This window comes from Gekko japonicus, unplaced genomic scaffold (genome assembly GCF_001447785.1).
Source record: "Gekko japonicus isolate JY-2015 unplaced genomic scaffold, Gekko_japonicus_V1.1 scaffold1396, whole genome shotgun sequence".
Classification (NCBI taxonomy): Eukaryota; Metazoa; Chordata; class Lepidosauria; order Squamata; family Gekkonidae; genus Gekko; species Gekko japonicus.
Genome location: NW_015173172.1, coordinates 108527 through 120377, shown reverse-complemented (window position 1 = coordinate 120377; position 11851 = coordinate 108527). Strand labels below are relative to the sequence as shown.

Below are 11851 nucleotides of genomic sequence, written 5' to 3'. Positions count from 1 at the left end.
ATCAGGCCAAAGGCCCATCCAGTCCAACACTCTGTGTCACACAGTGGCCAGAAATACCAGTGCCATCAGGAGGTCCACCAGTGGGGCCAGGACATTAGAAGCCCTCCCACTGTTGACCCCCCCCCAAGCACCAAGATGACAGAGCATCACTTGCCCCAGAGTCCCTATCTATACCTTGTGGCTAATAGCCACTGATGGACCTCTGCTCCATATGCTTATCTAATTCCCTTTTGAAGCCGTCCATGCTTGTAGCTGCCACCACTTCCTGTGGCAGTGAATTCCAAGTGTTAATCACTCTTTGGGTGAAGAAGTACTTCCTTTTATCCGTTCTAACCCGACCGCTCAGCAATTTCATGGAGTGCCCACGGGTTCTTGTATTGTGAGAAAGGGAGAAAAGTACCTCTTTCTTTACCTGCTCTTTCCCATGCATAATCTTATAAACCTCGATCATGTCACCCCTCAGTCGTCTTTTCTCCAAGCTAAAGAGCCCTAAGCGCTTTAACCTTTCCTCATAGGGAAAGTGTTCCAACCCTTTTATCATTCGAGTTGCCCTTTTCTGCACTTTTTCCAAAGCTATAATATCCTTTTTAAGGTGTGGTGACCAGAATTGCACACAGTATTCCAAATGAGGTCACACCATTGATTTATATAGGGGCATTATGATATTGGCTGATCTGTTTTCAATACCCTTCCTAATAATCCCCAGCATAGCATTGGCCTTCTTTATTGCAGTCACACACTGTCTCGACATTTTCAGTGAGTTATCTACTACAACTCCAAGATCTCTCTCTTGATCTGTCTCTGCCAGTTCAGACCCCATCAATGTGTATTTATATTTAGGATTTTTGGCTCCAATGTGCATCACCTTGCACTTGGCCACATTGAACCCCATTTGCCATGTTGACGCCCACTTGCCCATCTTTGACAGATCCCTTTGGAGTGCCTCACAATCCTCACTGGTTTTCACCACCCTGAACAACTTTGTATCATCCGCAAATTTAGCCACTTCACTGCTTACTCCCAACTCCAAATCATTAATGAACAAGTTAAAAAGCAGTGGACCAAGTACTGATCCCTGCGGTACCCCACTGCTTACCCTCCTCCACTGAGAGAACTGCCCATTTATACTCACTCTCTGTTTTCTATTAATTAGTCAAACTTCCAGAACTTCTCATGAAGTTAGCTGCTGCTGGGTTGTGCACATTTTGTTTCAACACATGTAAAAGTTTATTGTCTTGTTTTAAAGATAATGGTTAGTATTCTCTCCATTTTCATAGCACAGCAAGAAGTTCATCAAAGGATTGTTAAATTAAGGCTTGGATTACAAGTGGCAGGTGGATTACAATCTAAAAATTTGAGGAGGAGGTACAAGTCATACCCATGCTGGTGATGCTGTAAAATATCTGTAATGACTCAGCAAAGAACTTGTGGTGGGGTGAAACCTAGCTGAAGTCTTCAGCTCATAGCACTCAAAAACAGAAAAGTAAAAAAACTATTGAAGACTGAAAATGAAAGCAAGTGTCAGTTTAAAATGCTCTAAAGGGCCATGGATGAGGCATTGGAGTATCTTTTCTTAACTAGTCTTCCTCTTTAGGACGGAGGAAAAAGCAGCTGTGTTAGGACAGGATGGAAGTTACAGAATTCTGTCTTGTAAACAGATTTCTTTCCCAGCATTAGATCTCGGGTTCATCCAGTTAAATACCATTTAGAGTTGACAAAAGTTAGTACTTTGCATAATTCTGTAAACTCATGTTAGCGATTCATTACCATGTGATGTTGAAGCACATTAGTATAGGTGGATTTTAAAGTGAATGGGCAAATGTGTGGGAGGAGAGAGATCTCTGCCACATAAGCAGAAATAAAACAATTGTGCTATCAGTCTGAAATTTGGCAAACCACTTGTTAACTTTTTTCACATCTGTTTGTCTGGTTTCAGTCCGTAGACAGGAAGACCACAGCAGATTGACAGTCTTTATTTTCTTGCAGTTATGCATTATTTTACATTGGATGTATATGGATAGTCAGTTTGTGGATGAACTGGTAATTTGCAAGCACAAAAACAAAGTTACGCGGAAAATAATGTTTATTTACATTCTTTTAAACAGACAACATTTATTTCCTCCAATATAGTAAGAATGCCAAGTGATCTGCCTAGAATAGTGACATAAAAACAATTCAGAGGTTTGATGGACTGGGTCATCTCTGCCATATTATTTCTGTCCTATCTAGCATAGTGGATGAGACAATCTTAAATGCATGTCTTGTATGTTGTTTCAACAGTCTTTAGAAAACTCTACATGATGGTGAGTATTGTCCACATATACTAGAAGGGTTACTAATTGTATAATCCTTTACGAAGTTACTCCAGACGAAGTCCATTGCAGTCGACTGATTTTGACTGGATGAATTATGCATAGGAGTGCACAGAAAGGCTGTCGCTAGTGAGCTGGAAGCAGAGGCGAAATTTTAAACAAGATTCCTGCGTCACAACTTGGTCTGTCTAAGCCATTAGCTCCTAATCTTAATAAAAATTGTGAATCTCTTCAAGCAAGCAGAATTATATTTTATAGATAATATAAAAATTAAGTTTTACTGAAAGAGTTTGTTGTAAATTACTACTTAAAGGTAGTCAAATAAGAGATTAAGCCCTTGATTAATATCCTTGTTTCTTGAAAAACTGGGCTCTGGTAGCAACATCATTGGCATAATCATTCCCTGTTGTGCCAATATCCATTCTGTCATAGGTTTGGATATTACGAAGTCCTGCATTATAGGCTGAAATTCCACCTAGAAATACAGTAAAACAAAAAACTGTATTGAAAGTATTTTTTAATACCACCACCGCGTTGCCATTTTTGGCGATGTGAACTGGCCTTGGGAATGGAGAACAGACAGAGTGCAGACTGATCAAGAAGAGACAGTAGTGCCTTCTGAAACATTGCATCGGAGTCCCCGTCTTGGATGATACATTGTTGTGAGCACCGATTTTAAATGTAAAATGTAATTTGATTGTTTTACCTGGTTTTATTGTTATGTATGGCATTTGCCTCTTGTTAGCCGCCCTGAGCCCATGTGGAAGGGCGGGATATAAGTCTAATAAATAAATATACATATCCTAGGAGCTGCGGTGGCTCAAGTGGTTAAGACGCTGAACTGCAGGCTGTGGGAGGTCAGTAGTTCAGCAGTTCGAGACCCAGGTGCCGCAAGACAGAGTGAGCTCCCGTCTCTAGTTCCAGCTCCTGCCAACCTAGCGGTTCGAAAGCAAGAAATTGCAAGTAGATAAATAGGTTCCGCTTCGGTGGGAAGGTAACAGCGTTCCGTGCGCCTTGGTGCTTAGTCATGCCGACCACATGACCATGGAAACATCTTCGCACAGCGCTGGCTCTTTGGCTTTGAAACGGAGATGAGCACCGCAACCCTAGAGTCGGATTCGACTGGCTTTCGAGCAAGGGAACCTTTACCTTTATACATATCCTATTTGTTTAATAAAAGTAATTTGAATTAATAGATTAATCAACCATCTGAACACTTCTACTTCTGAGAAATGGAGATAGTTAAGCAGTACAATCAGAACACAGAAGGCCCATTTTAAAGGTGGTGTTTTGCACTATACATTGCATCAAACTGTGTAGATTTCTGCTCATACAATTAAGCTTTATCATACCTGCCTTCCTGCTGCAGCCACATGTACCCTCCACCCAACTGGTGGATCCTCCTTGACAGTCTGGGATGTGGCCCAGGGAAAGTAAGCAAGGGCCTGAGGATCCTTGTAAACCCCAAGTTACTTTGGAGCTTGTAATTTCATACCTTTGAGCTGCTGTTCCTTGGTCCACTGTGGAAACTTCTTAGCAACACCGTCTATCATGTCCCGTAGAATGTTGGCACCCTGAGTAATATGTGCCTCACTATCCCACGTGCCTTCTATTTTATGGTATCTTTTATCAACCTAGAAGAAACATTAACACATTTCACTACTATTGCAAAGGTTATTATTTTATACCAGGCTATCAGTGTACATCACTTTATCAAGTGATAAAAAATACAAGTTTCTGATGAGAGGAGATTACAAAGATTGAAGATTAGGAGATTACAAAGAGAACCAAGTGAAGCAAGGTAATAAGTGAAGAATGTGAACTTGCATTTACATCAAGTTTTGACTTGATTTGGGATAATTTGTCCCTTAAAATTACAGAGTATAGGACCATTATTTGGAATAGGTGAGTAGTGGGCCTCATGGTCTACATTCTTTTCCTCTTATTTAAAGTCTTTACCTGCATCAAGCCAAATCCGTTTCCATGGTCACCCCAGCCATTGTCCAGGATGGTTCCAGCATGAGATTCTCGAGATACTATACCTGCGATCACAGCTCCATCAATGCCTGTTCTTTCACTGACATGCTTAATTATTGTTTTGTACTTCTCCATATGTTTTAAGTCTTTGGCTGCAATCGTTTCTGAAGCTTGGACTCCTGGTGCAAAAAGTAATATTTTAAACATCCATTTAAATTGCGTATAAAGTGACCTTTCAAGCCCAAATCAAGCTTTAGATATCCATAAAGAACTAGCTTTCCCAAAGCGAGGGAGTACATCCTAGTCAAGACAGATGGTAATGTGGGACTTGGGTGAATACTGAAGAAACATCAACAATGGCTGTCCACATGGAAGTCTGTTTCTGCAGCTGGTCCTGTCTTACTGCATTGATAACCCTCAAAGGAGGAACATTAGCAGAAGGCTGTCTGAAGAATGTAGTTGGTGTGTGTGGGACTATAGTGGGAGATATATGTATGAGGGCCCCGGCCTCTAAAGTGCCTTCAAGGTAATAACTAATGCTTTGAGTTAGACATTTAATTGAACAAAGGTGCTCCTAGCAACAGCACTGACCCCTTTTCCATTGACGATTGTTGCAATCTTAACCTTCATCTAATACAGAGAGCTTGACCCCATCTAAGGCTGGAAACTTGGTAATAGCTAAACAATCTGCCTTTCCCATCAGCATCACATCCATCTTGTCTGGATTAAGCTTCAGTTTGTTTTCCCTCATCCACTTGGCTACAGCCTCAAGACAATGGCCCAGGTCTTTCACAGCTGCTTCTGGTGACTTAGATAATGAGTTCTAAAGTTGGACACCACCTGCATATTGGTGACATCCCACTCTGAAGCTCCTGATGATCTCAACCAAAGGTTTTACACACAGGTTAAAGACCACTAGGGAGAAAATGGACCTTTGGGACCACTACATCCAGTAGTTCCTAACTAGCGGATTCTGCCTCTCTTAAGAACTCTTTGTTTTCTTGTCAACAAGGGGAAAAAAAGAATAAAGAAGAGAAGAGATTGGATTTATACCCTGCCCTTCACTACTCAAAGGAGTCTCAGAGCGTCTTACAAACTCCTTTCCCTTCCCCTCCCCACAACGGACACCCTGTGAGATAGGTGGGGCTGAGAGAGCTCTTGACAGAAACTGCTCTTTTTCAAGAACAGCTCTTATCAGAACTATGGCTTGCCCAAGGTCATCCAGCCAGGTGCAGGTGGAGGAGTGGGGAATCAAACCCAGTTCTCCCAGATTAGAGTCCGCGCACTTAACCACTACACCAAACTGGCTCTGAAACCAGCAGAGGGTTGTTATTTTTAACCCGAACATTGATTGTAATTAATAAGGTGGTATTGGTTATTAGACTACACTCTGGTATCCACAACAAGCAGGTGGTTCCCTGTATAGCTGCAGCTGTTAAGTTTCTGTGAAGTAAGTAATCGTGTTCTTGATAAACTGAATTATGTAAAAATGGTTCGGTTTCTCCTTTCACTGATATTTCCCCACAATTTGAATTACTTGTTAGTGTTTTCCCAACTGTAATATTTTTTCAGACCGAGTGTGGAAGTAGGCATTGGCTTATATCCGAGTCTCCTGTTCTGTTTGCAGAAGACAGTTCTGCCTGCAGAATGGGGGCGCTTTCAGTAATTCCTCTACACACATACATCCTTCCACTGAGCCACCTGACCCACAATGAGCTGTTACTGGGGGTTCCACTGGATTTTGGGGACACAGAAGGCTGCTGTGGGCAGTAGCAGGTGGTAAGTTCCCCTTCATTTAGTGCAGTGCCATGTGTGCTAGATATGATTCACCCTCAACTCTATAGACAACTGTAAGGCCATAAATCAGCGATAGACAACTTACCACCATAATTCAGGCCTTCTGCTCTTGCAACCCCAAGAGAAGCCCCAGTAGTTTCAACATTCATTATGTTGCCATAACAAGACCCTGCCAGGAATAAGTTCAATTATTTTATTTATCGATCTTGCTTTTTCAATAAAAGCACAACAGAGAAAACAAACACCCCCATACATTAAACATAACAATTAAGAAAACAAACGAGGAAGTGGGCTGCCACTAGTGACATGGAGGGAAGCTCTTCCAGCAATCTGTGGCTGGCAGGTCATTGAGCAAAGGTGTTGCTAGTCAGCCTCCGCTGGGATGAGACCACCAGAGGCTGTACCAGATTCACTTTCCACAACTGTGGGGCCTCAGATGGGGAGTGAAGAGGGCCGAATCTTCAACTGGGTCCACCTTCTCCTGTGAGGGCTTTCCCACCCTTCTCTTGGAGCCTGAGCTAGCTTCATGGAAAGAGCAGTACCCCAACCACATCCTTCTTGGTTCTGAGCTGGAGCTATTTAAGCTTCTCACAGTGCCTGCAAGTCTCTCCCCTTTCATCTGCTTTGTGGGCAGGGCCAGCTCACCCGCTTGGTGAACTAGGCATTCGCCTAGAGTGCCGGGCCCTGGATGGGGTGGGCGGCAGGCCCTGGATGGGGCGCCGAAGTTCGCCCCCCCAAAAAAGCCCGCGTACCGCCAAAGTGCACCACCGAAGCACGCTGCCATTCGCCTCCCCTGCTCCGCTGCTGAAGCAGCCGTGTCCCCAGCTAGCCAGCCCCACATCCCCGAGCGCCGCCGGCTGCCACAGCAGCTTCCCTACAGCCGGGCAGGGGAAAGGCCGTCTGGCCCTTCTGGGCGACTTATCTGCGGCGGGGTGGTTGTGGCTGCGGCGGGTCAGGGCTGGAGGAGGAGGCTGCCACTGCTGGGAGCCCCCCAGCAGCAGCAGCGGTGAAGACAGGAAGGCGGTGAAGGTAGGCAGGAAGGAGAAAACAAGCGCCCAGCCCAGCAAGGCCAGTGAGTGCGGTGGCGGTGGCAGCGGAGGGAGGGAGGGCATGGGCGTGCGAGGACGGACCCCCTGGGAGACCCCCTTCTCCAATCCCCCCTGTCCAACATGGCGCCAACATGGCCGGAGGCGCAGAGGAGATGCGGCATCCCCCTTGCCTCCTGCACAGCCCCCCTCCCATGCGCGCCATACGCTGGCATCCGAGCCGGGGGGGAGGAGAAAAAGGTGTTACAGCGGGAGGAAGGCGCGAGGAGGGGCTCAGCGCTACTGCAACTCGTGCTGCTGCAACTTTCGGGAAGCTTTGTTTCCCTCCCCCCCCACATGTTTTGAGGCCCCACCGGGAGGTTGGCATCTGCGCCTTGCCTAGGGCGCAGAAACACCTCGGGCCAGCCCTGTTTGTGGGGAGCCAACCAATGTCAGGTTTTGCCTCCCATCCCTGGGAAAAGCTAAGGAATGGTCTGTGTCCCCTTGTGGCCAACTTTTCCTTCCCCTCTTTCATGGCCTGACCCCAGCAGAGTGCCATGGGGCTTTGGAGGCATGGCTTTGTTTTCTGGTCTCTCAGGTCTTGAAGCCACACCCACTTCTGCAGCCCTCTGGAAGTATGGCCCTGCACTTTCAGTGACCACAGCAACACTTGCCTCTGGATCCATATGTCCCCTTCCCATCCCCACAGAGGGGCTGTGTACCCAACCCTCCTGCCCCACTTTTGCAGTGGTTGCAGAACCGGTGTCAGAGCCCCCATCCAGCTTCAACTCCGGGAGAAGCAACAAACTACATTCTGATCTTGGACTGGTCCTGGATTCAGAGGCTGGCTCATTTGAAGGCACAAGCTGGGGGACAAGCCAAGAGGCGTTTGGCTCATGCCTCTGGCCATGCCTGGCCCTTACACCTGCAGGCAGGAAGCAGACAAAACAACCACAGAAGAAATGTGGAGCTGGCAAGGTATTCCTCAACAACAGTTTCTCTCCCTGCCTCCAATTATTAGAAAAGTCAAATAATAATATATGATACTTCCATAGAATGGAATTTTGCTTTACTAGTGTTTGGCCATACTTTTACGAAAACTGACTGAGTGTTCTAATCTGTATAAGGCTGGTGTTCACACTTCTTTTACCAGTACATAGAATGTGAAGTGACAATTGAGAAATATACTTTTCAAGACGGTTTCTTAATTTGAAGTAAAATATTGGGACTACCGTAATTCACATACTGTGATGTGCACCATAAGAGAAACTGATCCCTATCATATTGCTAAGCTGCTTCTTACTTTTAAGGGGGATGTAATATGCTTACATCTTAAGGAGATGAGAAAGAACACTTGCTAATTAAGTTATGAAACATTAATGTGCAGCATACCTGAACATGTTCCTTCAGTTCTGTAAAGAAGACAAGAAATCAAAGAGCCAAACAAATACCTGCCATGGTTCCTTGTTGTTGCTGGTCTCCTTCAGTGCTGTAAGTATGAAAGAAAAGGACAATTTGATTTCTAGTTTCACTTTTAAAATGAGTTTCATTATTGGTTGTCGGCTATTGGCTTACTGCTGTGTTGGGTGGGGAATTTAGAAAGTTGCACAATACCAGGCTATAGCCAGCTTCAGATCTTCTCATATCCTGTCTGGAAATTTTTTCACCAGGCTGAACTTCTGCCTAAAGAACTGTGGATTTTTTAAAAAAATCTCACCACAAGAGGGAACTAAATGTAATACTGTGTTCTAATGTTACAATTGACTCAAACCTACAGAAAGTAGACTAATGAAGCAAATATTGTCAAGTATTAGCAAAGGAAAGCTCAATTTTAGGTTAAGCTGCAAAAGTGGTCCTTTCTTCCCTATCCTTCAGGCTCTTCGATATCCCTGATGAATCAGGGAAGAAGCGAAGTAGTGGCTCATTTTGTTGTCGATGAATTCTTAGTGCCTGATGGAGAACTTTAATTATTAAGGCCAGAAGCATCGCCTACTTACAATGAATGCCTTTCTGGAATAAATGAAGAACTTGTGAGGAAAAAAAGATTTACTAATGATGTTATGTAGATTATATTAAATTCAACCATAAATGAATGTTAATTATGAACTTCAAGTGTTGGGTTTTGGGTTTTTTTTATTATATTAAAGATGTTAGTCCATAATCCCTTTTGGGAGAACTTGTGAAGAATGAATTCCAATACATTCCAATCCAATTCCAATCCCAAAGAAGGGCAATACCAAGGAATGTTCAAACTATCGCACAATTGCACTCACATCACACGCTAGCAAGGTCATGCTCAAGATCCTACAAGCTAGGCTTCAACAGTACGTGGATAGAGAACTGCCAGAAGTACAAGCTGGGTTTCGAAGAGGTAGAGGAACTAGAGATCAAATTGCCGACATTCGCTGGATTATGGAGAAAGCAAGGGAGTACCAAAAAAACATCTACTTCTGCTTCCTTGACTATGCTAAAGCCATTGACTGTGTGGATCACAACAAACTATGGCAGGTCCTTAAAGAGATGGGAGTACCAGACCACCTCACATGTCTCTTGAGAAACCTGTATAAGGGTCAAGAAGCGACAGTTAGAACTGGATATGGAACAACTGATTGGTTTAGCATAGGAAAAGGAGTACGACAAGGATGGATATTGTCACCTTGCTTATTTAATTTATATGCAGAGCACATCATGCGAAATGCTGGCCTGGATGAATCACAAGCGGGAATTAAGATTGCTGGGAGAAAGATCAACCACCTCAGATATGCAGACGATACCACTCTAATGGCAAAAAATGAAGAGGACCTAAAGAGCCTCTTGCTCAGGGTAAAAGAGGAGAGTGCAAAAGTGGGCTTGAAGCTCAACATCAAAAAAACTAAGATCATGGCATCCGGCCCCATCCCTCTTTGGCAAATAGAAGGGGAAGTCGTCAAAGTAGTGACAGACTTCATGTTCCTGGGATCCCAGATCACCGCAGACTGTGACTGCAGCCATGAAATTAAAAGACGCCTGCTCCTTGGGAGGAAAGCGATGTCGAACCTAAACAGCATGATAAAAAGTAGAGACATCACCCTGCCAACAAAAGTCCGCATGGTCAAAGCAATGGTATTCCCAGTAGTCACGTATGGCTGCGAGAGTTGGACTATCATGGAGGAGACTCTTGAGAGTCCCTTGGACTGCAAGAAGAACAAATCAGTCAATCCTCAAAGAAATCAACCCTGACTGTTCCCTGGAAGGCCAGATAATGAAACTGAAGCTCAAATACTTTGGCCACCAAATGAGAAGGGAGCACTCACTGGAGAAGACCCTGATGCTGGGAAAGATTGAAGGTCAAAGAAGACGGGGACGGCAAAGGATGAGATGGTTAGACAGTGTCATAGATGCAACGAACATGAAATTGAGTAAACTTCAGGGGACAGCGGAAGACAGGAGAGCCTGGCGTGATCTGGTCAATGGGGTCGCGAAGAGTCGGACTCGACTGTGCGACTGAACAACAAAAGTGAAGAATGGTGGGTGATGACTCTCCCCTGCTGCTGTTTTTCTGATGCCAGTTACCTATCACAGCTGCTATTTATTTGCTCATGGACTAAAATATACAGGTTCTTGTATGCTCCCCCCCCATAATTGGCAGTGTACTGGAGAAAGAGCAGTGAGGAAAGGGTTAAGCCCTGCTCTCATATGCTACAGCTCCAATCCAGCCCCTGCTAGGAGGCTGAAGTTGGTTCCTTATTCGCAGTTCCTTATTCAGTCCTTATTTGTTACTTATTCATGAATTCATCCAGAATTCGTCCAGCAGCTGGCACAAGAACCGTGCTTTGGACCAGGAACCAGGAAATATCTTCTTGAAGGGGAGAGTCCCCTGAATGTGGGGGTATATTATATGTGGTGTTCCAGACCTTATTTTGGGGTTCAGAGCTTTCCAACTCTCTTTCCAACTCTCCTCACTGTTTCTGGATGAATTCATGAATTCTGAGCCTGCCTCTTCTTCCCTTCCAGCAGCACAAGGAGAGGAAGCCACAAAGACCTTTCAGCATCTTCTCCTTTAGCAGAAGTACCTGCTGAGTGAAAAGTGGCGCTGCACATGCTGGCAGCTACCATGCAAAGTATTATTTCTGGGTCTCTGCAAATGGAAAGGAATAGTCACAGTGGGTGCTGCTTGCCCCTTCAGATGGAGATCCTTGGGCAGTTCACGACTATCTCTATGGCCAGGCCTTCTTTTTTTTTAAAACCCCCGGAAGGGTATTTTTATTTTTTCAATAAAACTACAAACTATAAAGAAAAATATAGGAGGGGAAACTACAACTATGGAGAAAGAAAAGGTACCCACACTAACTAAAAACCCAAGAGTGGGAGACCCCCTTCATGTTAAACTAAATATTAGTATTAAAAGTGTTAGTAAAACAATATACTTGTAGAGTTCTTGTTTTTCACATTTTCTGTATTAGTAAATTAGTTATTATGAGAGAACTTTCTGAGCATCTTCTTTACTTCAAAGAGCCATTTATCAGAGTCCTTCTGCCCTTACTTCGGCTTTCTGTCTCTAAAATCATATACAGTTTTCATTGCTCCTGCACCCGCTTCTGCTGCACAGTCCTCATCTGTTCCCGAGGCAGCTGAGTCACTTGACTTAGTTTCTTCCTCCTTAGATTCTTCCCCCGATCCCAGCTGACGTCTCAAAAATTCTTTGGCTTTGAAGATGGAGTCTATCTTCTCCCTTCTATCGTTGATTTTAAAGATGACACC

The 11851-nt window shown here is 44.3% G+C and overlaps 1 protein-coding gene across 1 annotated transcript; it reads right to left on the bottom strand.

The window, feature by feature from the left end:
* Positions 1–1887: 1887 nt before the first annotated feature.
* On the bottom strand, positions 1888–8601 carry LOC107119920 (lysozyme g-like). Its single transcript, XM_015422547.1, has 5 exons — positions 8563–8601; positions 6172–6255; positions 4272–4468; positions 3808–3946; positions 1888–2787 (listed from the first exon to the last, which is right to left on the bottom strand). The coding sequence occupies exons 1-5, from the start codon at positions 8567–8569 to the stop codon at positions 2654–2656; spliced, it is 561 nt and encodes a 186-aa protein (XP_015278033.1). The 5' UTR covers positions 8570–8601; the 3' UTR covers positions 1888–2653.
* Between the last annotated feature and the right edge of the window lie 3250 nt (positions 8602–11851).

Excerpts from the sequence above, each read along its gene's own strand:
- LOC107119920 (XM_015422547.1), bottom strand. Across the intron at positions 4,469-6,171 it reads AGAAGGCCTGAATTATGGTG|GAGTCCAAGCTTCAGAAACG; the intron begins GTAAGTTGTCTA and ends TTTTTGCACCAG. Across the intron at positions 3,947-4,271 it reads ACGGATTTGGCTTGATGCAG|GTTGATAAAAGATACCATAA; the intron begins GTAAAGACTTTA and ends TGTTTCTTCTAG.